Source organism: Gallus gallus, chromosome 7 (genome assembly GCF_016699485.2).
Source record: "Gallus gallus isolate bGalGal1 chromosome 7, bGalGal1.mat.broiler.GRCg7b, whole genome shotgun sequence".
In the NCBI taxonomy this organism is placed as follows: domain Eukaryota; kingdom Metazoa; phylum Chordata; class Aves; order Galliformes; family Phasianidae; genus Gallus; species Gallus gallus.
The window spans coordinates 7,146,104-7,171,974 of NC_052538.1; the positions used below are offsets into that span (position 1 = coordinate 7,146,104).

Genomic DNA, 25,871 nt, shown 5'->3' on the forward strand with positions numbered 1-25,871 from the left:
TTTGGTTGCATCTGGTTATTATCAGCTAAACTGGAACTTACTAATACAGAGTAACATGCAAATCTTGCTCTCTCTGTCTCATTTAAAACCCACTGATGGTGTAGCACACACAAGTAACACTGACAAAGAGCCCACAAAAACGAGTATCAATACCAGTTTGAGCAAATACTGTTGTATGAGAGCATCTAGAACACAGTATGTACAATGTCTACATTTCAAATGTGTTGTCTGCAAGTGAACAGTCATAAGCAATATCTCTAAATGCATCTGGTTTAGAACTAGACTTAAATCCACCATGGAAGCATATGAGAGATACTGAAGGGCTTCTCCAAACTGACAGCTGCTTTCTGAAGTCTACTTAAAAGTTCAGTGCAGAAGACATATTATCTGAAATGCTGCAGTTCACAGCAATCATTAACTAATAGCATATTTTTTATACAGACACCAGTAATTAAAAGGCAATTGGTTATTTAAAGGCTAAATTCCTGGTTTCAGCATTTTCTTACTGCAATTATTTCTCCAATCTCGTTCTATAAGCATGTGTCTGAGGAGGACAGAATCACAGGGATAAACTTTAAGTAATGTATGCAAATACAGACATATTTGTTTGAAGATTTCCTTGAACACAATAAAACAAGGCATGGGGAACAGGATAGTAGAGGAGCAGACCTGAGCATTTAAAACCTTCATTTATAGCCAGAATTTATTTCACAAAATAACACCATATATGGCCCATCAGCCTCATCATTCAGTGGATAACAAGTTTTATTCGCCAGGAAAAATATGCTCAAATTCATCAGAATAATTTGAACAATCTTAAACATTGCAGGAATTTTTCCATCTCTATGTCATGCACACTTTCTCTCCTCCAACACTAGAATACAAGCTGCGCTGTATTCTTAACTGTTAGAGGGAGAACTAGGCTACACATCATTTATTTGCTAGACTAGATGTAATAATGGACATCCTTACTATACTTTGGTAGAGTAAGCACTAGATAAATAAGTAAACTGGTGCCATCAGTTTACTTATTTATGTACTTATTTATGCCAACTGGTGACAAACTCACATCACTGTCACTCACTAATTGCAAAATAAGAAAAAAGTAGCAGTGATGACTGACTCAATGGCTACTCATTCCCAACAATTGAAAATGCACAAATACTCAAGGCTTACTTGTTTTGTGCTTTCATAAGTTTCAGCGCACATTCTTCCTGCAGACAAAGCTCGGCCTTCTCCATTTCTTTTGCCATAAGCTCTTTGGCTGCCTGCAGGTCACTGTCATATTGTTCCTGAGACTTACGTGTAGCCTGTGCAACTGCAAGGCTGTCCTCTAACTGTTTCAAGTTGTTTTGCTGCTCTTTTACCAACTTCTCTAATTCTACAATTTTGGCAGCCTGGTGATCTTGGAGCTGATTCATTTGAGCTTCACGAACTTCAAACTCCTTCTGTAAATTCTGCTTCTCATATTCCAACCTATTTTGCAGTTCTGTGTGCAACAATGATAATTTCTCCTCCGCTTGGACTCTCTGGTCCTCACTTTCACATTTCCATTTCTTCTCTTTCTCTTTGTACAAAGTCTCTATTTTCAGAACTTCTTCCCTGGCTTCCTTTAATTCATTCTCGTGATCCTCAGCGATTTTAAATTTTACCTGTGAACACAGTTATTAAAAATGCATAAAACAGCAACCAAACTGAAGCGTCTGAAGTGAACCTTCTCAAGCATTTAAGATCTTGAGAGAGATTCAATTCTTGCATCCAAGACATCCCTCTGAACAAAAGTAAGGCTGAAGTATAAATTTATATAACTTAAATTCAGCTCACTTTTAAGAATTAATTGGAGTAGAGAAAAGAAGAGGAAAAAAAAGAATTAAAGCAAAATTAATTAGTAGTCTTTGTTGTTTTCTCTTGTGGCCACTTCTCCTCATTTCAAGACTTTAACTTTAAAAGCTATTGATAGTAATATTTTCTTTTAAACCTCTCCTCTCCTTTAACATCCTAGTGATATTTTATACACACCACTGAAGTCCATTACAAGGATAGTTCTTGTATGTAGCAAAAAGCAACATAAAATCCATGTAGCATGAAAACAGAAGCTAAGCACCAAATGACTGCTAAATGACAAAAGGCAATGAAGACCCTAAAAAACACAAGGGTAAGCACGTAAACTAAGGAAACAACATGCTTATTCCTTAAAAGGAAAAACAAAGCTAATAAAAGATCAAATAAAAGTGACACATCAAGTAAGATTTTTTTTCAGCTTTCACTTGGGAGATTTCTTTTGAAGAAGTATTTAAACATCCCTTTATGCTACAAGCTAAATGAAGAGGCAGAAAAGCAAAAAACAGGCAGATTAACACACAATCCATGAAAACAACTTTTGAAGCAACAGAAATTGAGAGGCAGTAATTTACTACGCTTCTGACCAGAAGCCAAATGAAATAAGCATCTTGATGAGGAGATCAAATCCACCCTCAGAAAATTTGCAGGTGATATCAAGACGGTTGACCTGCTCGAGAGTAGGAAGGCTTTGCAGAGAGATCAGGATAGGCTAAATCAACAGGCTGAGTTCAACTGCAAGATATTCAACCAAGATAAGCGCTGGGTACCACTTGAGTCACAACAACCCCATACTGCAGTATAGGCTTGGAGACAAGTGCCTGGAAAGTTGCCCAGCAGACAAGAACCTGGAGGTATTGGTCAACAGCTATCAGGACATGAGCCAGAAGAGCAACACTGTGGCCAAGGAGTGGCCTTGTATAAGGAACAGTGTGGTCAGCCAGATCAGGAAACTGAATGTCCCCTTGCATACAGCACTGGTGAGAACACACCTCAAACACTGCATTCAGTTTTGGGGGGCCTCTCTACAGGAAGGATATTGAGTTGATCAAGCATGGACAGAGAAGAGCAACCAAGCTGGTGAGGGAAGCAGAAGCCAAGACCTATGAGGAGCAACTGAGGGAACTCAGGTTGTTTAGTCTGGAGGAGGTTGAGGGGAGACCACATCACTCTTTACAACTGCCTAAAAGGAGGTAGCAGAAAGAAATGTGTCAGTCTCTTTTCTCAGGTGAAAAGTGGTAAGAAATGAGGAAATAGTCTCAAATTATTCCAGGGGGGGTTTGGATTGGATGTCAGGAAGAGATTCGTCACAGAGACAGTGGTTAAGCATTGGAAGGACTGCTTAAGGAAATGGAGGAGGCCCTTCTCTGGAGGCAGTTAAGAGATATGCAAAAGTGGCACTGAAGGAGATGGTTTAGTTACACAACTCCGTAGGTCAGGACATGATTGAACTTGATCTGGAAGGTCTTTTGCAACCTAAGTGATTTTATGATTCTCAATCTCTTAAGTTTTAACAGTCAAAGAGCCAGAGCAAAATGAAAATAGAAATCTGTTGTCCTATTCTTTTTTGTTCCCCAAGAATCTGGTCTGAAAAATTATTAGTTTCAGAAAACAGTCCTATCAGAACCAGAAACTGCCTCGAGGGGACCAAATCAGAAGAAAGGTTTTTTCCATCTGCTACATCACTTTTTGTTAAGTCTCCATTACTGCATGATACATCACAGTACACAACTGCATCACTTCACTTACAGCCATGAGGTGCTTCTCCACAGATTGTAGCAGGAAGATATTCGAGATGATGAACTTATGTACATGCCTGTATCAGAAGTGGTGCATGTATGTTTGATTTACTTTAATGAAAAGATGGACGGGATCAACCCTTGAAGCACTCTTCCCCTTCCACACCTCCTGAACTTTCAAGTGTTTACACTAACATGCTCTGAACTACAGACTTGCATTCCAATATTCAAGTGTATCCAAGCAATTCCATTTAAACTTGAAGCTAATATCACTAACGTGTAAAAGATAAGTGCCATTTGTATTTCCCCTGGCCTTCCTAGCAGAAGGCTTGCTCAGCTCTATACAAACAGCACAGTAACATAAATTACCTGTTCCATTTGCTCTTTCAGATGCTTTTCATTCTGCACAAAAAAGTCTTTTTGTTTAGTCATCTCTTCTTTTAAACACTTTATTTCTTCTGAAAGCTCTGCAATATGCTGTTCCTCAGAGTGGAGGAGAGAGAGCTTAACTTTGTGTTCTTCCTCCAGCACAGACACTCGCTTGGCCACCTCCATTTCAACTTGACGTGCTGCATCTTGAGCACTCTGTAGGCGCAGTTTAGTGATTTCTGTGGAAAAAAACAAACAAACAAAAAAAACCCACAAAATAAAACAAAAGATTAGCGAAATTACTTGCCAGAATTTATTTTCTTTTAATAGGTCCTATTAAATGTACAGCAATAAAGCTGAATGTTGTCAGCTATGGAGTTTATCAGTAATCCTACTAACAGTAGCCCAACAAGTATCACTTATCACAGCGATTTTGTACTCTGTTTTACATTATCATCTCTGTCAAAATTTATCAATATTGACATAAACAGGGGATCATAAAATATGTGGCGGGACTTACTTTTTATTAGTGCAGCCACAGGCGCTGACTTTCCTTTTAGACAATACAGTGGCAGATCTACAGAAGTTATTTTTTTGCATACACTACTTAGATAAATAATTTTTCCAAAAAGTCACTGGAAGAAAACTCTAGACATAATAATTTAGCAATAATTTATACTGTCCAACAGTCAAAAAAATAAAATTGAACACAAAAAATACAACTGCATATTAAAGGAGCTGCACTGATACTTTTAACCAACCTACAGTGGAATACAGTTATGTGTGTGTGTTATGTAGCTAAGAATGAAGTACTGATGATGAGTTCAAATATTTGTGTATCATACTATGCTCCCAAAAAGATGATACAGATACAAGAACTGCCACTGTCCCTTACTTGCACCTCAATAGTGTATGCATTTCATACTGAACCAATACAAGTCAGCATATATATACAAATTACAAGGAAAACAGTAACTGTTAAGAAATTACATAAAACTGGCCAGTAGAAGGTCTCATTAAATTTAGCTGTAAAAGGAATTTTATCCTGAGTTCTATAGCAGTAGCTACTTATCACAAAACCTGTTCCACATAAATACTTCCCTCTTTGTTCAAAAAATTCATACCGATATATACACAAAAAACAGTGGAAAACACAGAAGGAAAAAGATATTGAAGTCAAATGAACAGAATGCTATCAAGTCCACAAAACAAACTTTTATACTCTGTGGAAAGGACTGAGAAATGGCCTACTTCATCCAAATATGACAGTCATTAAACGTGTCTGATAAAATCTTTCTTTGAAAGTTTTAGTGTTAATTCAGGAATCAACACTGCAATTCCATGCATCAAGAATGGAAACATGATTAACTCCTGTTCTTCAGTTGCAGCAGATTTTATTACAGAATAACCACCGTCAGGTCACCAAATTTTTAGAAGAGCAACTCAATATCACCATAAAAGTCGAAAAGGAAAGTGCTCAATACCAGTGATTAACATGCTTTAAGTGTTTTCTGTAAAGTAAAGCAATAAAAAAATTAACAATTTCATCAGATAACCTTTGAATATTTTTTAGAAAGGTGCAATCCACACAATCAGCTTTCTGTTTTACTTCCCAATCTGTAAGTTTATCTAACCTTTGATATGTTCTTCTGAAAGTCTGGCACGGAGCTGCTCAAGTTCTAAACAATGCTTTCTTTTCATCTCCTCTATTTCTGCTATATACTTGTCTGAGAGCTCCATCTTCATTTTCAGTAGGTCCCCTTTATATTGAAGTGCAAGGGAAGACTTTAAGGAATCTAGTTCATGTCTGTGATCTTCTTTAAGTTGTCCTTGCAAACAGGCAATTTCTTCCTGCATAAGAAATGAATTAAAAAGACATCTTCACCTTTGAGGAAATCATGATGAGACTCTTCCAGGGAGAACACAGAATTAATTCCACTAAGAAGTGTGTGCTTGATATTTATATATCTGGCTTACAAAAGCTCTAATTCTTCTCTGTTCCTGCCACTCCATCTGTTAAGTACAGTGGTGGAGCCCCTCAAGGTATACACATTCTGGCATCACGCCACAAGACAGAGCAGAATTTCAGGAAGTTCCCTTTTTTCCCCTGGAAAGCCTGGAGAGGTCTCCCCAGCTGTAGATAAATTAGAGATCATGATCTATGAATGAGGTTTCATACTTAGTAGGAAACAATTTGCAGCAATAAAAAAAAGGCACGATACATACTTCTCTCATTTATTTTATAACTGTTTTTTTTGGTGTCGTTTACTAATGAAATTGAGTTCATACTGTCTTGCGTATATCTTGTCTGCTTGTCATTCCATCACTAAAGAAAAATTATTATTTTTATAGCTAATTAAAAAATAAAAATAAAAACCTAAAACTAAAATAGGAAAATTCCTCTTGACTATAAGTCAATTTCAAATAAATTGATCTAAGAAGTCAGTATCTGAAAATCACAAAAAGGTATGTGAAAATAGATGCAAAGAGGAGAGACCAAATTAGTATAGCCACTTGCTGTAGACAGCAATAAGAGACACAATTATTACAAAATATCTAAAGAAAAGAAATGTTGTGAAGTCTCTACTTGCGTGGAAGAAATTAGTAAGAGCTCACTCCTTTTTAGACATGGGATACAACATTCTATGAATTATTTGAAAGTGATAATCTACAAATACTTGACAAAAATAATCAGGCCTTAATAAACATCACAAATATAACTAACCCTTTGCTAAGAACTGGGAATCAGACATCAATTTTCATATAAGTTGTGTGTACCTCAGTATCTCAAAAAGCCTACCTTATGTTGCTCCAGCTGTTGATTCAGTTGATCTAGGAAAAAGTCTTTTCTCTCTTTCTCAACAGCCTCTCCAAAAACTATGACAGAAGAACTGAGAAATAGAAACAGTGTTTTAAAGTTCAAGATTGTACCATGCATCACAGAATAGGTTAAATGAACTGCTGACTTACAATATGGTATGAAAAGTAGGCACAGTGCCACTGTAATAGCTATATGGGAAAGTATCTTCCACATTCATGACTTCCATTGCTAGGTTTCCAACTAATATAAATCCCCCAGTGCCCCATCCCAACATATTTACAGGCTAACATCACCTTCTAGAGAAACAAATGGAAACACTCCATTATAACACAAGATGAAAAGAAAAAGAACAGATACCTGATATTCCCTGCTTGATTATGGCTCACATCAACCCCAGATACGGAATATTCTTTCAGTTCTTGCAGTTTCTGATGCAGCAAAGTCAATTCTTCTCTGTAGTTTTCCTCAGTGACTCTTAACTTTCTTTCAAAGTAGATTCTAAGCTGTTCTAATTCAGCTTCATGCTCACTTTTTGTTTGCTGCTGCTGCTCTTCAAATTTTTGCTTTAAATGCTCTATTTCTTCCACCTGTGATGCACGAGCCATGAGCTGCTCTTTCAGCTCTGGAATGGAGATAAAAACAATGTAAATACGCAAGACAGTACAGCTACAAATGAAAATCAGCCATATCTTAGTTGTTGAGATAGTTGTAAAACGCTATTCCACAAGCAACAGGTAGAAGCTAAGGTAGAAAAAGGACAAAAAGCATAACAATAAAAACAGTTCTCCAGATGGCTCAACTTCCTAAGTGATGGTGACTTAAGGTTTCATGAATCTACATTGGATCAACTGAAGATAGAACTGCATTTCATGAAGGGAAAAAAGGAAAAAAATGCAGCACATACTTGGAGTGAAATTTTTCACAGCAAACACACAAAGAGTAAGAGCATTAAGCACACTGCTTACATCTGCTTAAGGCATCGGTTGTCATGTAGAGGGATCAGAGGAATCAAGTGACAAGCCACGATTAGGGAGAACACTAACAGCATAAGCAAGGGAAATCCAATCTTGCGTAGGTAGGCTTTGCCTAACCAGCAATGTCTATTGGTGTGAAATTAACAGAGGAAAACATTTGATAACTTTGAAGTGAAAGGTCATTTTTAAATCTGAGCAGTGATCCAATTGTCCAACTGCTAAGCTTTGGATCCACCACCTCAAACCAGTTCAAATGCATTGTCACACGATGACTTCAGTGGAGAAAAGCAGTGTAAAACCAAACACCTTTAAGAACCCCTCATACAAAGAGAGATATCCTCACCTGGAACATGAGCTTCCATCCTCAACCAGACTGACTCACCACCTCAAGCAACATGAAGGAGAAATAGAAAGGGTAGAAGTAACAGTGATGTCAAAGATTAGTCAGTGAAAGTCATTTGAGGGGTTAATAAAGATTCAGGCTACAGAGATGGGATATAAGATTTCAAGAAAATTCTATGAAGTGGTAAGAACATATGACAAAAAAAAAGCACTTTCACGAAATCCGGTTATACTTCAAAAGCTGCTTACAGTTACAATAGTTAAAAATTTCATAGCACCATAGAAAAACTTGATTGGAAGCAACCTCAAAGACCATCTAGTTCCAACCCCCTAATATGGGCAGGGCTGCCAACCAGCAGTAGAGGAACCAGATCATGCTGCCCAGGGTCCCACCCAACCTGGTCTTGAACACTTCCAGTAATGAGGTACCTACAACTTCTCCAGTTAGCCCAGAAAATTATGCTCAAAACAAATGGCAGAAAATTATGGTTAAAACAATAGGCAACATTATTCACTTAGGCCAACCCAGTATAAGTAAAGAATGCCATCTAATGTTAAAGTCTACAAAGGTAACATACAGAGTCAAGGTTAAAAATTATGCTGCCCAACTTCTTTAATTCTTAAAAATTACTTTTTCATTTATAATAAGTTTGCTGTGCGCATACAAGTGAGATATATTCTAATTCAGTTAAAGCAAAAAATGTCAATTCCAACTCCTACACTGTAAAGCTGTCTACTGCACGTAAGTGTAATAATTTACATCAGAAATCTTAAGATATATAAAATTCACCATGTCAGATCTTGAGAGGGAGGGAAGAGGAAAATACTGTTCCTGTTTACTCCTGCACATGTTTTTGCTTTATTTTTCACTTTCAGATTCATGGTGCCTCTTCATAGAAGAACTTCTTTACAGAAAGGGTTGTTAAGCACTGGAACAGGGAGGTGTTGAGTCACCATGCCTGGATGCGTTTAAAAACCATTTGGATGTGGTGCTCAGGGACATGATTTAGCAGAAGGCTGTTAGAGTTAGGCTTGTATGGTTAAGGTTGTGGTTGGAATTGATGTTCTTTAAGGTCTTTTCCAACCTGAGCAATTCTATGATTCTGTGATTCTACATGGTTATCTTATAAGTTCAATTAAGAAAACTGTTGATTTTTAACCCTGTAGTGAATAAAAAAAAGTGGTGTGTTAGTCCATTGACCAGCATTTTTTCCATTTTTAACTACAAGACATTTGTTTAAAATTGCAGTGAAAGAGTTTGGCTTTCACTAAAGATGTTTATAGTATGCAGGTTGGAGCAGAGAAGGGAATGGAAAACAAGAGTGAGCTATACCACGTTTTTTGATGTTGCAGAACCAACTAGACATCCAACACTGACTCACCTTTCACTTCACAAACCCACTACACACCCAATCACTAGGGTGTAATGCACTTCACATATCAGTGACCTAGCAGTGCATTTCCGGTACACAATTAAAATCCTTTCACACCAATAATATATGCAACCACAAGATCAAGATGGAACAAAATAAAATGCATAAATTTTGAGCATACCACTTAACTCTTGCCGATTTGCTCGAGTACTGCCAAGTTGAGACCAAAGCTGCTTGACTTCTTCTTGTGATCGAGTCTTGAATTCTTCGTGCATGACCTGAAGTTTTTCCAGCTATGGAAAATGAATTTAATAACAATATGTCATGGTTTTATGATTTTTGGTTATCAGTATTCCACATCACAACATCATGCAGTGTACTGGGAATTAAGGAGCAAATGCTTTAGTTCCGGGTACCTGTCTGGAAGAAAAGAAGAACTACATTCCCCAAGAGCCTTTTCGAGTACTGTTATCATTCCTGCTCAAGGGAACAGATATAAGGGCGCAGGTCATCTGACTTGTCCCTCTTCTCGTCTCGCTGTGTTCCCTGTCGGATCGGCTCGCTACTGCTGCGCCCGACTGCACTCAAGGCTTCAGTATTAGCGTAAGGCCTTTGGCTCTCGGACAATCTTTCTCTCAATTATTGTTGATTTATATTGTATTATAGTGTGTTATCTTACATTCCGATACTATATTTAGTAAATTAGTTTGTTTCTCCTCAGATAGTTGCTGCTGTTTTTAATTATTTTGGGGTCCCCTGATTCCCTTCCTGGAGGCGCAGATTTTGCGAAATCCCTCGGCCCCACTAGTCGCAGAACCGGGCCAGACCAGCCCTTAAACCGTTGACACAATATTTTATTAAAAACATTTTTTTTCCTAATTCCTTATTTTACATGCAACATATACAGTTATATCAGAACAAGGTGGAAACATTAGTGACACCAAATCATTCAGATCCTGACCCAGGTTACCTGAGATACTGAGTAGTGCTTAACTATTAGATGTAGTACTTTAAAAGAGAGATTTGCTTCCTCCTGATGCCACAGTTAACACTGCTAGCAAGAACCAAGTATTAGCTTGATAAAAAAGAAAAACAGAGATCAGAAAAATACAGAGGAAGGAACAGCACCAAACTGCAGAACAGCAGTTGCATTCAAAAGATTTGTAATTGCTATAGAAGGTCCCAGAGTATCTGCCTACTTTATGAATGCACTTTAGTTTTTCATTAAAACCCCTAAACACAGTTGACCATATGCTTATGTTATCATTTGGGTTAGTTTACACGCATAGTAATCAATTACTCAATGCAAAGAAATCCTCTTTACCTCCTTCTGTAGATTCTGTTCTTTTTCTTGGCTTTCTATCTTCACATCTTCTAGGAGTTGGTTGTGTTCAGACTGCAGTTGTTTAGTTAACGTTGTGATTGCTAACTGCTGTTGTTTCTCCAAATCTACACATTTCACTAAAATTAAAAATGAGTTCTGTTACACCATCTTACTGGCTGACAAGTAACAACCTGCAACTGTGTGACTATAATAGGAATAGCATGTGTCCAGACCAGAATGCTGGCTTACAACATTTCCTGCAGGATTCACAACAGTAAGAGCCTTCTCAGTAAAGGTACTTTCAGATCACTACAAATATCTTGAAAAATAAAGGATTTCAAAGTCTGAAGTTTCCATGCAGTGCTACCTAGTTCTCTATGTAGTACAGTTAGCCAAGAAGTAACCAAACAGTAATGCCAGAGAGATGAGCACCTGCTCTCCACATGAACAAGGAAGCATTCTGAACTAAAAGCAGATTTACTTAAAAGGAATCAAACATTTCTTCATGGCCTACAAAAACAGAATTTATCCTACAACTACACTCAGCAGCAAGAAGTAAGAGAGATGACTAGGAAGGGCTGGAGAGGCTTGTGACATGCCTTAGTGCTGAGCACTCTCTGAACCCTGTAAACTTGCTATTACTTCATTCAGTGAACAGATCTTGGTCTGCCAGAAAACACCTGCAGTAAACCGATTATTTTTCAGCCATGGCGTTCTTCAAGAGATTCATGTTAACCTCACAGAACAAACTCTACAGGCACAGGTTCATGGAAACCTAGTAAGTCAGTGCAGGCCGGGGAGAACAAGCCATTTCTAGAAATATGTCCTTACAGCAGCCAAAGGCCATCCAAACACAGTGAAAGCACTGAGCCCATGGCACACAGGAAAGGCCACCCCTCACTTCTCAAACCTCATCCTGCTGCTTGTCAGCTGGCATCAGAATTCCAGCAGTGGCAGCACAGTATTCACATTCATTTGAGGAAAATATTTCCCACATCTCTCACTGACATAGGGTCTCGGAGGCTCAACTACTTGACGAGATATCTCTTCGCTTATGGCATACATATCTTGTGGATCCTTCTCATGCAGTTACTGATAAGAAGTGTGAGTAAACCATGATTCCAGAAAATGCATCAAATTTTCAAACCCTATTCATGCTCTTCATAGTTCTATCTCCTAACTGCACATCAGCAAGGGATTTAGCTGGTAAAGTACTCATAATTAAATTCACTTTTAAAGTTAATAAAAACTCCGATTACATTAGTCTTAGAAGTGTCACTTACAGAACAGTATTTCAAAAAGATGCCATTCCATCAAGTTTTAACTGTTAAGAATCTGAAGATGCATGTTTTAGTTTGAAGAAGTTTCCATTAATATGAATAGAAATCTTGATCAGCCTAAAACTGGTGTTAATCTGTCAGCAAAACACCTTTAATACTTTCAAAGAAAAAACATCTGTCTAGTGCAAGTCAAAATTCAACACAGGTGAGTTTTAAAAACATTTCTCACTTAGTTCCTGTTTTCAACAGTCTCATGTCATCAACCCAGTTTTTGTGCACTGATATATTTTGTATTTGCTTTTTTATATGGATAGCTTTGCTACTGTTGTATAAAGAAACCTACTTTTCAGACCAAGGCACCTACTTTCAGATTGCTCCTTCTCAAGAGAAAGAAGTCCCAGCTCTGCTTTGACTTTTTCTAATTCCATTTCCAGAGTTTTCTGCAGCTCTGCTATTTCAGCCTTATGTTTTTTAGACAGCTCCTCACATGTGTATTTTAAACGCATCTCAGACTCCAATTCCCAGTCTCTTTTGAGAGTCTAAGACAGAAAGATACGTGCATTATTAAAGCAAACACATTTAGCAAATATGTGTTTGGGGATTTTTTTCCCCTTTATATTCCATTTACTTGTCCACTACAGTAAATACGAAGTAGACATGGGACTTCACCCAGCTTTAGTTTACTAAAGGAAGCTGGTTTTTTTTCTCCCTCTACGAAGAACAGAATTTGTACCTCTAATATCTGGATATGTTTCTCTTCCATTTCCAATTCTATTTTCTTTCTCTGATCAACTGTGAAATAAAAAATATTATTATTAATAAATGTATATAAAATATTATGCTTAAATGACAAGTAGAAATATAGATTAAATGAACAATTTCAACATCAAACTTGGAGCTTGAATAGTAGGCATGCAGTAGCGTAACATACGAGGGTCTGCCTAAACCTATTGTTATGTTATAGCCCAGTAATCCACTTTCATTTTAGAAAATGATAAATATCTAGCAGCTGTAACTGCTACGACAAGCTTGGAGGCTAAGGACAGCTTAATTAGTAAAGCAATGTCTAACTAAGCCTACAGAGACAGTATGACACTTTAAAGAAGGATATAAACTACCCTCTTTTTCCTATACTTGTAAATTCAAATACCCATCACTGTCATTTTAGGCAGCAGCATTTCACTGCATAACACCTGAGAGAAACAATCAACTCTGTCTCCAGAGACACAGCAAAAGAGTAGCAGAAAGCAGCAAGTAGGAAACTTTTTTCAAATGCCTTCTAAAAATGCATGGAAAACAGAGTAGAAGACAAATACTATTATCTGCTTCATTTTCACTGACAGCTTCTCAATTAATTCCTCGTTTCCATATAAATTCTGATTCAGCACCTCTGCAGGTCCATAAGAGCCCTAGAAAACACTCTTTCTCAGCTTCCAAGAATTGCTGCCTTAGCTTAAAGCATCACTTCAAGTTTCTCAGTGGGAAATGAGATTCCAGAGACTGAGGTAATATCAGCTACCCAGCCAGTGGTCAAATAGAGGAAGAAATTCCATCTACAAGAGTATGTGAATTCTCACAGGAGTTGGGGTCATGCCCAATCACCACTTCCCTGAAAATTTCCTCTATCCTTCCAGATAACAGCATCTACAATGCTCACATTTCTCCTGCATCTAATTTTAGATTCTCCTCAGATCCTTACATTCAAGCACTTCTAAGTGGTTATGTTCAACTTACAGTATAAAAATGCAGATAAACAGCACCGATCCAGAGAACTGTGTTAAGACTCCCTTGTCCTCCAAAATTCACTAACCCAGCAGTTCTGCACATTATTTACGCTCTTCTATTCTTGGATCAAAAGGCCACAAAAAAAAAAAAAATTTCCTCCTCATGGGAAAGGAGAACTGAAGAAAAATTTCCTAAAAGTTCTTCAGTAAATTGCTGCAGGCCTCAGCTTTCTCCAGAAGTTCCTTAAGCCCTGCCATACAGTTCAGAAATGGTTCTCTGATCTGAAAAGGGGTAAATACCTCCCAGAATGCACACAGCACCATCAGCAGAGCTTCAGTATTGACAGCTGTGGCTTTCCTTCTGGTTCTTACACAGAACACCTGGTACAAGTTCACACTGACTCTTTCAGTTCCTCCCCAAGTCCTTTCTCCTACTTTTGAAACCAACGAGTGGGCAAGGCAGTAAGTATTTACACATCTTGTCAGAAACACAACAGTAGTCAGTGCTGACGTAAGGCAATAAAAACCCTTAAGCAACATGAATAGGAGAGCTCTACTCTTTGCACCAAGTAAATTATTTGGGACAGCCCTGTCTAATGCTTCCTGAAAGCAACTAGTTCTGTATACTGCTGTTTTGCAGACATAACTGCAAGACATGCACATAGTTGAAGAAGAGTTAAGGTTAGGTCTGGATAACTTCATTTTTGCACTTAAGGTTTAATCCTGCACATGCAAGTCTATCCACTATACCTATTCTAGGCAATATCAGCCTTCAATCATAAGGCCAACTCTACATCATGACAGAAACCTCAAAAGGCAGAATAATACTGACTGAATTTCAATCTCTCATCTGTTATTCCTAGATTTAATACCTAATTCTTGCTGATACTTTGACGTTAGGTCTTCTTTTTCCTTCAAACAACGTTCTTTAATTTTCTCCCACTCCAGCTGATGGCGGCTTTGTAGAATTGCTATCTCCTGAGCACGCTTATCATTGAGCATCTCCCGTAGCTCCACAAGTGCAGTTTCCTTTTCTTTTCTCAAGTTGGACTGAGTAAGCTCAAGCTGAGAGGTATGCAAATTGTTTAAGCTTAGGCGTAATGCTTCCAATTCAAGGCTGTGAAGTGTCTGTAATGGAGAAGAAAAAACATTTTAGCTTCTTCTCCAACAACAGGTGTTCACTTTTTTTTCCACCATCAGTTTCAGTTTGAATTGCTTTCAACTGTTAACACCTCTAAGTTTTGCTTTTCTGTACTTGAAAAGTGTTTCTTCATGGCACTGACAGAACTCTGAAAATGAGTTGACTTATATAAGCTACTGCAGTGAAATTTACCAATAATTTCCAGTGCAAAGTAAGCTTTACTTATCTGCCTCTTAACTGCAACTCTTACAAAATACCTTCGTACGACCATTCTTGCACAATGTCCTTGGAACAGAGCATGTGCACATCCCATTCCTTCATTATCTATTACAGACTAGACAATGGTATTGGAAATGTGGAAACTAAATTCAACAAAAATAGTGAATATTCATCAATTAAAACTGGCAGCTAAAACAGACTGACTGAAAGTTTTATTTCCTAAACAAACTAAACAGTACACCAGCATCTTGCACTTGGCCTAAGACTAGACATAGTCTTTCCACTTTACATTTAGTGGAATTGTTAAAAAAAAAAAAAAAAAAAAAAAAAAAAGGCAAATACTTAGAAGGAAGTCAGGTTTGCATACTTCAATTTCACACAAAAGCAATTATTCAACAAATGTAATTAGTGGGATAATTAAAATGTTGGGGTTTTAAAATGTATACATTTATTAAACTTATAAAAAAAAAATTAGAAATCGAAGCATTCCGTTTCCTTTGAAATTAATGTTAAAATACAACCACAGAAGATGACCCGGAAGAGCACCTGCAGAAAAAACCTATTACCACCCACCAAGGAAATATCTGTAACTCAATTACAGCATTATATAAAATAGCATACCTAGTATGGACAAAATTACAGACCCTTCTCTTTGTAATGAACACAGTAATTAGTGAATTTATTTTACCTGTGATTGGAGCTGGGCATACTCAATCTCTGCTTTATGTGTGGCTGCCATTTGCTGCTGAAGTTCATCCAACAGGTGTAGCTTTTCTTTATGAAGTTCAGCACGGAGCTCCTCCATTTCCTCTTTATGTTTAGCAATCAGTTCAGAAATTTCACGGTCATGCTCTCGTTCATGTACCTGCACAGAATGCTCAGATAAAGGGTTTTCTTTACAACAGTGCTGGTTAGCCCCCACTATAAAGTTACTGACTGAAAATTCTCTTTACCCCAGACCCAAATCAAAGTCAAAATAGAACATTTGATAGATTTTTCCATCTCCAGAACATTTATACTGCTTAGGTGACAAACAATGCAGGATGAGTTTATTTTTCTGAAATAATCTTGATTGCACTATTTACCTTTTTTACTAAAGCAAGCTGTTCTACTCTTTCTTCCTCCAACTTCTTTTGCTTTTCAACTTTATCTTTTATTTCAGCATTTAATTCTTCTATCTGAAAACAGGGATACAAACATTTGCAATGACTACTTTTAAGTATTCCAAAATCCAAAACCTGCCATTACTGGTGTTGCCTACCTCCTTCTTGTGTGTCAAACTCAGTTTAGTTAATTCTGCAAGGTGCTGACTCTCCATTTTAACAATTTCCTCCTTGTAATAATTCATCATCTCACACTGTGCCTTCTTTGCATCTTGTACAGACTGAAAGGATTCCCGCAAGTAATTTTCAAGCTCCAAATGAACCTTCTTCAAATGAGCTATTTCTTCAATCAGTTGGCTTTCTTTCTCACCGAATTCAGTACTTTTTGCCTTTATTTCAGCATGAAGTTTATTAATTTCCCTGTTGTTCAAGTTCAGCCTATCCTCATAGCTTAGTCTTTCACACTCCTGTACTTCTTTGACATTTTGCACTTCAGCATTAACTTCATGTATATTTTTCTCAAGATCTGCAATGATGCTAGCATTTGCTGCTAATGCTCTCTCTGCTTTTCCTAGATCCTCCTCCATGACTGATAATCTCTCTCCTAATACTGTTTTCTCTTTCACTAAGAGTGCTAAGTCTTGCTCTTTGTTATTGATTTCTGCTTTGAGCAACGCCTGTTCTTTTAGCATTGTCTCTTCCAGTATGGTTTTCTGACCAAGCAGCTCTGTTATTCTCTGGTTTTTAGCCTTCTGAGCATCAAGTTGGTTCTGCATTCGATCCCTTTGACTTTGCAAAGCAGCCAACTGACGTCCAAAAAGAGTCTGTACTTCACTTGTTACAGAATCAGAAGCTATTTTCTGCTCTTGAACTTCTTTCACTAACTGCTCCTGAGTTCGCAACTGCACCATCAACATTTCTTTTTCCTCCTGGAGCTCTTTCACCATTTCTTGCCAGGCAGAGGACTTCTGTCTTTCCTCCTGGAGGTCTTTTACCATTTGTTGCCAGGTAGAGGATTTAGATGCTTGTGCTATAGGCTCTGTGACAGAGGAAGATTGGCTTCCATCCTCATCCTTTTGCTTTACTAGGAGGTTTATTTTGTTTTCAAGTTCTTTCTCCCTCTCTGTTTTCTGAAGAAGTTGTTCTTCACAACATAGCCGTGCTTCACGTTCCTTATTCAATTCCACATTAATTTCACAGAGCTCAGCCATTACTTTTTTCCATTTTTCAACAGCTTCTTGGGTCTCCTGATGAGATTTCTTCAAGGCTGACTCTTTTTTGTGGAGCTGCTCAGTTAGCTTCACACATCTCTCTAATACACAAGCTCTCTCATCATCCTTTACATCACCATAGTCGCTTATTTTGTTTTGCAGTGGAGAGCCATCTGACAAAAATGAAATGAGGGCCTCTGCTTCCATCTTGGTCTCTTCAAATGTCTCTTTAGTCAAACTCCAATGGCATGTTTTTTCATCAAGGTCAAAGTTTAATTGAGGAGGTTTAAAATCTGTGCTGGGATCTGAAAACACATTACTGTCTAACCCAGACCTACTGTGTTTATCTTCTTCAATGGTATAACCTTCAGAACAGCCTGACACATATGACTGCTCTGGTCTCTCCGTGAAGACAAGATATTTTGATAGTATCTCTTCATCAGTAGTGAAAAATCCTAGTTCTGGCAATGGTTCTTCATACAAGTGATCTCCACTGCTTTCATTATGCTCTCTGATCTTTGAACACACTATTTCTTCTGATTCATCCCTAACTGAATCTATTCTCAGTTGACACTGGAAATCTAGTTTGTCAGGATCTAGCTCTTCTTTAAATCGGTGTGGTTCATTCAACATCTTCTCAAGCTTCATTGTCTGCAACTCCAATATATCTGGTAAAGTTCGTATTTCCCTTAGGTTTTTATTGGAGACAGTCTCTTCATCATGCTTTTGCTTTGCATCTTTACTTTTTTCTGCCTCAAAAAGTCGCTTTTTATTTAATTCCCGGATGAAATAATGCAGTTTCTGAATCTCTTCATTCAAGCACTGCTTTTCCTGCTCATACCGCTGGGCTTCTTTGACCTGCTCTTTTGCCTTTGAAAGCTGAGACTTAAGATCGTTAATTAGAACTTTATATTGCATCTCAACCTCAGTCTTTTCTCTCTGAAAGTTTTCCTGTTGGTTTACAAGTTCCTTTCTCAAATTTTCTTTACTAATTTCAGATTCATGAAGACTATTATTTAAGTTAATTATTATTCTATTTAAATTCTGAATGCGTTCTTCAGAATTCAGAGCAGTGAGTTCTTTTTTTAACTGTCCAGGTTCACTTTTATATTTTAAAATCATTTCTTCTTCATATATCTGGTTGGCTTCTGCAGTCTCTTTTCTATGACATTTCTCCAGCTCAACCTTCAAGTGCTCTATCTGTCTGCAAACATCCTTTTCATGATTCACTTTCAGTTCTTCAATATGTTGCTGTTCTTTCATTTTGGTTAAGGTTATTTCATTTTTTAATTCTTTTATTTCTGAGTCCCGGAGAGAAAGAGAACGTTGTAGTATAGACAAATTGAATCTTTCTGATGCCAGTAGATCCTGAAGACTTTTAATACAGTCTCCTTTTTCTCCTACGCTTTCATATAGCTGTTGTATTGTATCTTTCATACCCTCTTCCGTTGGGGCAAGCAGACATTCCTTATCTTTGGTATTCTTAAAAATAAAATATTACATATGAAATTTACCACTGAAATATGACATACTTTAAGTTCCTTAAGTCTCTTGTTTTTTATGTCTCTTCACAATTAACATTTTCCCTTAAGTACACAGAGTAACATTGGCCTTATGCACAAATTATATGTTCAGCGCAGGCTCTTCCTCCAAAAAGAACCATCCCAGCTTGCAAAATTGCAAGCCAACTGACTAACTTATAACTATAAAGGTACTTTAAACAATTTTACCTTTTGAGAAGACTCAAGCTGTACCTCCAGGTCATATGCTCTCTGATGCAGCATCTCCAAACGTGCATTTTGTTCTTGGAGACTGCTCTGAAACAAGGACATTTGCTGCTGGGCTTCTAATACCTCTTTCTTCCCAGAGCCTTTACTCTTCAGCATCACATTAACCTGAACACATAAGTTTACTCCCAGTCAGAAGAAAATTTATATAACTCCTAAACCAATCCCACGGTATGCATAAAATGTATTGTATTCGTTGAATACAGATATATTCTATGCATCTTCCACTCTCAGTGGATAAGAAAAGCCTTAAAAAGTCACACAACAGACAACATTTGAAATACTATTACTTACAGCAAAATATAACGTTAACTAATTCACTTCTACAAAGCCCCCACAATGAGTCAGGACCTCCAGTGGACTGGACATTTTGGTAAGAAGTCAATGAATACAGTCTTTTCTGCAAAGGATTTCACAGTGAATACTAAAGGCTTTTTTTGCTCCCACTCACCCAAATGGTAAAAAAGAATGCATTTTTCTAAAAACTTTGCTGAAGCCAAGAAAGTATCAATATGCTCAAGCCAGCCTTAGTACTTTCACCTATCACCATACTGGTCAAAGCTCAGAGTTGAAGCTGCTCAGTAGTAGGGGGGGGGACAGTAAAAAAGGTTTTTTTAAATACATTAACAAGAGGAGGACCAGAGAGAACATTGGTCATTACTTGATGAGAAATGGTCACCTTACAAACACAGACATAGACAAAGCAGAAATGTTTAATGACTTCATTGTCTCTTTCTTTAATATCACTCATCAGCTCTAGGACCCCAGGGGCACTGAGTTGGAGGACTGTGACCACAGTAGTGAACAACTCCCAGCCAACCATGAACTTGTGTGGGATTTCCTGCTCCACATAGATGCATACAAGTCCATGGGGGCCCAAAGAGATTCCTCCCGGATACTCAGAGAGCTGGCCAATGACACTGCAAGGCCTTGCTCAATTATTTTTCAACAGTCTTACGAATCTAGAGAGGTCCCAGTTGACTGGAAACTAACATTATTCCACTTTTCAAGGGCAAGAAAGAAGACCATGGTAAACAGACTTGACAGTCTCACTTCAGCTCCTGAGAAAGTTATGCTGAGAGGTACTGGAAAAACACCTGACAGGCAATGAGGTCATTGGTAACAGCCAACGTCAGTTCATGAGGAGAAGGTCCTGTTGCACTAAATTTATTTCCTTTTATGACAAGGACACCCATCTAGCGTGACCAAGGGAAGCCAGATGATGTTACCTTTTTGGATTTCAGCATAGCTTTTAATACCTTTTCTCCCACTATCCTTCTGAACAAAATTTCCAGCATAGAGCTAGACAAAAACACAATGTGACAGGTGAGCAATTTGGTAATGGGTTGGGCCCAAAGAGTTATATTAAAATAGAGCTGCATCATGCTGGTGGCCAGTGACTAGCAGAGTTCCCTAAGGCTCCACTGTAGGACCAGTTCTCTTTAATGTTTTCATAAATGACTTGGATGTAGGACTAGAAGGTGTTCCGAATAAATTTGTTGATGATATTAAATTGGAAGGAGCTGGTGACTCCATCGAGGCTGGAGTGGCCTCACAGAGAGATCTAGACAAATTCAAGAGCTGGGCAACAACTGACAACATGAAGTTTAACAAGAAAAATTGCCACTGGATTCCTCCTAGGAAGGAGCAGCTCTCCATACATATTGTGAGGATGAGATGCTGAAGAGCACTCCACTGAAAAGAATCTCAGAGTCACAGTCAAACGCAATTTAAACATGAGTTAACAGTGTGCCAAGGCAGGCTGGAAGCCCAACCATACTCTGGGGTGCATCAACCACAACACTGCTAGCCAGTCAAGCAAATTGATTGTTGCACTCAACACTGCACTGGTGCAGCCTCACCTTGAGTACTGTGTACAGTTTTGGGCACCACAATGCAAAAAGGACACAAAACTATTAGAGCAGGCGCGTCCAACTCACAGCCTATGGGGCACATGTGGTCTAGCCCATTCTGCAGCCAACCCCTGCCCCGTGGCCTCAGGGCAGCAAGTCTTCCCCCCAGAGCAGTGTGGCCAGGTCCCAGGCACACACCCATTGCTCAGCAATAACCAAAGATCAGTGCGTGATTGGGAGTGGTGCTAACTCAAGTTATGGCAAATAACTGCATGCATTTTCATACATCAGATACATACAGTCCTGTGAACAGAGAAAAATATGCACCCATGCTTTCCATTTTGAAAAAGGAATTTGAGAATGACCTTAAAGATTTCTAAAAATAAATAAATGAACAATTTTTTTGTATATTTTCTACTCCATTTTCAGTCAACATAAATTTATTTATCTGATCGTGTCTTATTATTGATCATGTCTCTTTACCAGACTTTTATATCTGTCTTCCCAAAGAGATCCCTGGCTTCACAGTCACGCCTTACTCATGTTATTGCTTTTTGGCAGTACATACAATTGTGAACAACCATTTTCAAGGATGAAGTACAGGAAGAATAAAATTTCATCAAAAATCACTGATGAGCACCTTGAGACCTCACTAAGAACTGCAATCATTTCCATCAAACCAGACTGATGCATTAGTTTCACAAAAACAAGGTCAAATTTCCCACTAGTTTTATGTTTTTGTTGCTCTCCTTTAAGTTTTTAATTTTTTTTTAATTAAAACAAGTGTCGTGGTGTTGTCAGTATTCCACATCAGAACATCACGTAAAACAGCAAGAGTTAAAGAGTTAATGTTCTGCTTCCGTGGACTACCTTTTACGAGCATTTTGGGTCTTCGGAGGGGAGGGGAGGAGCGGAGCGGCATTCCCGAAGGATCTGGAGCGCCAAGAAAGAAAGGTGGAGCTGCTGGCCAGACAGCAGCCGTTCGCTGGCTCTCTCGGTTTGCCGCGGAGAAAAGCACGTGCTTCCCCTGCAGTCTACTAGATTAAGACTACTTCGTCTACTATCTCGTATTTTGAATACTCTTGTCTCTCTCATTTTGTCTGATTTTGTTGGATTTAGTAAATTACCGTTCCTCCTCAGATCGTTGCCGTTGTTTTTTTGTTTTGTTTTGTTTTCTTTTCTTTTTTTTGTTCGACCCATCTGCTGTCTTCCTACCCCTCCCCTTCTTCCCCTCTACCGGAGCGCACGACCCGCCTTGGGGCCAGCCACGCTGAGAAGAAAAAGGAGGGGTTTTTTTGCCCATTGTCACAGACTCAGATAACTCCGCGATAACAAGTTTTGTTAGTCATACACATTAACTATCTTGCAAATTTTATGCCGACTACTCCAGAAGTAATGCCTCCTAATTAACTACATTGGCCCACACCATCACAGGCGCATATTGGTGGAATGGCAGTAGTATCCTACTGATTTTTTTTTTTTACGATCACAGCACACAGGCGCTTGTTCATGGCTGACAAAAATGAATAGCTAATGGTGGTGACTGTGATGAAAAACAGTGTTTTGTAGCTGAGAATTTGCTCCATCAAAGCACTGCATTTCAGGCCTTGCCCTGAAATCATTTTCACCTCTGCACTGCAAACTGAAGTAAGAAGAGGTATGTGATAAGAGGTATGCGGTGCTTTTTTAAAAAAATTTAACATTGCAAACACATTTGTTTTTATTCCCTCTTTGTAACATAGTTAAAATTAGGCAAGGAGTGCACCTCATGCAACTGAAGTTGTAAGCCATGGATCTGATCAGCTACATGTGAAGCCTCTTCTTGCAAGTCATCCCAATCCTTCCTTGTTTGTTGAAGGCAGCTTGTTAGTTTCCTTATGACTTCATTCTGCTCTTGAATAGTTGTTTCCTATGTGATACACAAGAAATACTTCTGAAATGAAGATATTCTTATAGTAGGAACCATCTAAGTTTGCTTAACACAAAGACAATAGAATAGCATTTATGGTTACATGGAAGACTTAACAAGCTCACATGATAGAACCACAAGTATTTCTGTTAAAACACAATAGCAGGAATCAAGCTCACATGATAGAACCACAAGTATTTCTGTTAAAACACAATAGCAGGAATGACGAAAGAAATCTTCTGCTGATTGCAAAGAGATGAAGGAGGTAATTAAAACTGTTCTGTTTTTTAAGCAAATGATAAGATACCAATAATGAAAAAAACTATTTTAAATTTCAAAGCTCTTAGTCGTGTAAAAGCAATTTTTTTCCACAGGCAACTAAGTTATTCAGTACGCTCTGAAATCTTCCCTGTGTGATCTCTTCAGTCCTGTGAAAGAAAGCTAATGAGATGGGTTACATCATATTTAACAGTAATCATAACCTTTTCAACGTATTTCTCACCATCAGGAAACATTTTTCTTCTATAAGGACTTTGAAACAAAGAACATGTAAAGTAAGAAGCAATTATTCTTTGGATGCACTTGATCATTTACCTTTACACAGAAATGCTAGAGAAAGGAATTTTAAAATACCTTTTCAAATTTTTTTTTTACAGGGAAAGGTATATGTAAGTTTGATAAAGTTCACCTTATCCTACTTAATCATTTGTGCGTACCAAAAAAAAAAAAAAAAAAAAAAAACTAAAAAATGCACAAAAAACCCCAAGTGTAAATGATCTCTATCATTTTGGAGTGGGGAGGAAGGAAGCGTGCGATACCACATGAATGTTCAGGAAGAATTTATTCTCAGAAAGAGTGGTTAGGCAGTGGAACAGGTTGCGCAGGGAAACAGCAGAGTCACTGTTCCTGGAAGTGCTTAAAGAAAGGGTAAATGTACTTAAGAGACATGGTTTAGCAGGCAATATTGGTGATACATGGACAGCAGGACTCTGATCTCAGACTTTAATGATTCTGTGATTCAGTTCAGAAGGAGACCGGCTGTTGTGGGATGAACATAAGACCTAGCAAATGAGTGAACAAGCTCAGCAGCTACTTGCCCCCAAATACAACACACACGAGGTGCCTGGCTCCGACATGTGACCAACGGCTTGTTGCTTGGGTATAAAAGGTTGTAAGCACCTACAGTAAAGGTCTTTGTTCTGCACCAGCAAGGGGGCCCGTGCCTCTTTTGGCACAAGCTGTATTTACTAAGTGGTACCCAGGTATATCCACAGAAACACTGTGATTTCAGTAAGTTCTTCCTTTTCAATAGCTTGAAGTGTACATTAGGTTTTGTTTTGTTTTTCTTCCCTACCATTTTCAGTTTGACCTTGATACGTGTATTTTTTACATCACTGTTTGTAAAAGTACAAGCTCTGTTCTTTTAAATCAAGCTCCAACAATCTCTCAAAATAAAACTACTTCATTAACATTTGATTCAAACAATATGAAGGCCCAAACAACAACTGCACAAACTGGTAAAGGAAAGACATAAGTATTGCTTTTGGTAGCATACGTTAACAAGGTGAAATGCTTTTCAATACAAGCAATAAATACTTTGGGTTTTGTCTCCTACATATTTTAAGATTTAAAGTAGAATTATCCTTGTTATTATGAAACATACCTGAAGCTGCATTGAGTCCCTATGCTGGCTAAGTTGTTCCTGTAGTTCATTCATCTGCACAGTAAGTCTTCCAACTGCTTGCTGTTTCTCCAGAAGTCTCTTCTCTAACTCAGCTATTCTTGTTTGACGCATCTTATCATCAAGCTCACTATATTCTGCAGCAGAATGTACTGCAACTTTCTTCATAAAAGAAAGAAAAATGATTTTAATCATCAAAACAAAGCATAATTTCTATTCTATGACAATTCTGAATATAAATTAACATGAAAGCTTAAAAATTTCTTTTAATAAATTTGCTGAAATGAATCAACATAAATGCTGATATACATAAATGTTGTTTATAACTCTGTAAATAAAGTTTCTGTTAAATGCAAAGTTTGTAATTCTTTAAAGTAAATGCAAAGAAATGCAAATTCTAAAAAGTAAATGCAAAGAAGAAATTGCTCAAATTAACAGTGCAGCTTCTTAGGAGCGCTATCATTACAATTCTGTTGGAAGAGACATTATATTTTAGTTATGTTTTGTTCTTAATATATGAACCAATACAAGAAACAAGCTTACTTTTCAATTAAGTACATCTTTCAAAGTTCTCCAGACAAGCTCTATGATTTTAGTGCCAACACTTCTCTTACCAACCAATTTTGCAACCATATACACACACACACACACACACACACATACATAAGCAGCAGTTTTAGACTGCAAAATAGAGAAATCACATCACCTAACACTTTATAGCAATGTGCAATAACTAATCTATCTATATGCAGCATTTTATTAAGTTATATTCTTCCTTCACATACATATTAGCACCTTTTGTAAAATACATTTTCTTTCTCACTTATTTCAGCTGCTAGATTGACCACTATATCCTGGATGGACAAATCAGCACTCCCCTGGTAAACAAACAAAACACGACATCATGGCCATTTTTTCCAGGTGCGAAAGGAAAAGCATGATTATTTTGGAAACACACTAAGCATGAGCCAGGAAGATCCACAACGTGAAACAACACATAATTGACTGAAGACTGACTTTAACGCTAAACTCAGTTGATCGTCCATGGTCACATAAATCACAGAATCACCAAGGTTGGAAAAGACCTACAAGATCAACCAGTCCAACCATCCACCTATCACCTATGTTTTCCGTGTAACCACATTCCTCAGTACAACAAGTAAACATCTCTTGAACTCCTCC

General features: G+C 37.8%; 1 protein-coding gene across 27 annotated transcripts in view; it reads right to left on the minus strand.

Moving 5' to 3' along the window:
* PCNT (pericentrin) overlaps nucleotides 1–25,871 on the minus strand; it is a 97,782-nt gene that overhangs the window by 63,149 nt on the left and 8,762 nt on the right. For 17 of the 27 annotated variants that reach the window (XR_005861545.2, XM_040703985.2, XM_040703977.2 and 14 more), the window contains exons 3-20: nucleotides 25,517–25,567; nucleotides 24,672–24,851; nucleotides 22,865–23,008; nucleotides 19,190–19,354; nucleotides 16,407–18,941; nucleotides 16,231–16,323; nucleotides 15,834–16,010; nucleotides 14,658–14,913; nucleotides 12,795–12,853; nucleotides 12,426–12,600; nucleotides 10,782–10,918; nucleotides 9,639–9,750; nucleotides 8,086–8,127; nucleotides 7,126–7,390; nucleotides 6,748–6,838; nucleotides 5,582–5,798; nucleotides 3,948–4,186; nucleotides 1,177–1,652 (exon numbers count right to left, since the gene is read on the minus strand). Coding sequence is in view for 26 of the 27 variants with exons in the window: in XM_040703985.2 (XP_040559919.1) it covers nucleotides 1,177–1,652; nucleotides 3,948–4,186; nucleotides 5,582–5,798; nucleotides 6,748–6,838; nucleotides 7,126–7,390; nucleotides 8,086–8,127; nucleotides 9,639–9,750; nucleotides 10,782–10,918; nucleotides 12,426–12,600; nucleotides 12,795–12,853; nucleotides 14,658–14,913; nucleotides 15,834–16,010; nucleotides 16,231–16,323; nucleotides 16,407–18,941; nucleotides 19,190–19,354; nucleotides 22,865–23,008; nucleotides 24,672–24,851; nucleotides 25,517–25,567 (5,414 nt within the window). In the remaining variant the exon portion in view is untranslated. The remainder of the gene's footprint in view (nucleotides 1–1,176; nucleotides 1,653–3,947; nucleotides 4,187–5,581; nucleotides 5,799–6,747; nucleotides 6,839–7,125; nucleotides 7,391–8,085; nucleotides 8,128–9,638; nucleotides 9,751–10,781; nucleotides 10,919–12,425; nucleotides 12,601–12,794; nucleotides 12,854–14,657; nucleotides 14,914–15,833; nucleotides 16,011–16,230; nucleotides 16,324–16,406; nucleotides 18,942–19,189; nucleotides 19,355–22,864; nucleotides 23,009–24,671; nucleotides 24,852–25,516; nucleotides 25,568–25,871) is intronic. The other 10 variants (XM_015289223.4, XM_046944036.1, XM_040703979.2 and 7 more) reach the window with 9 other exon arrangements.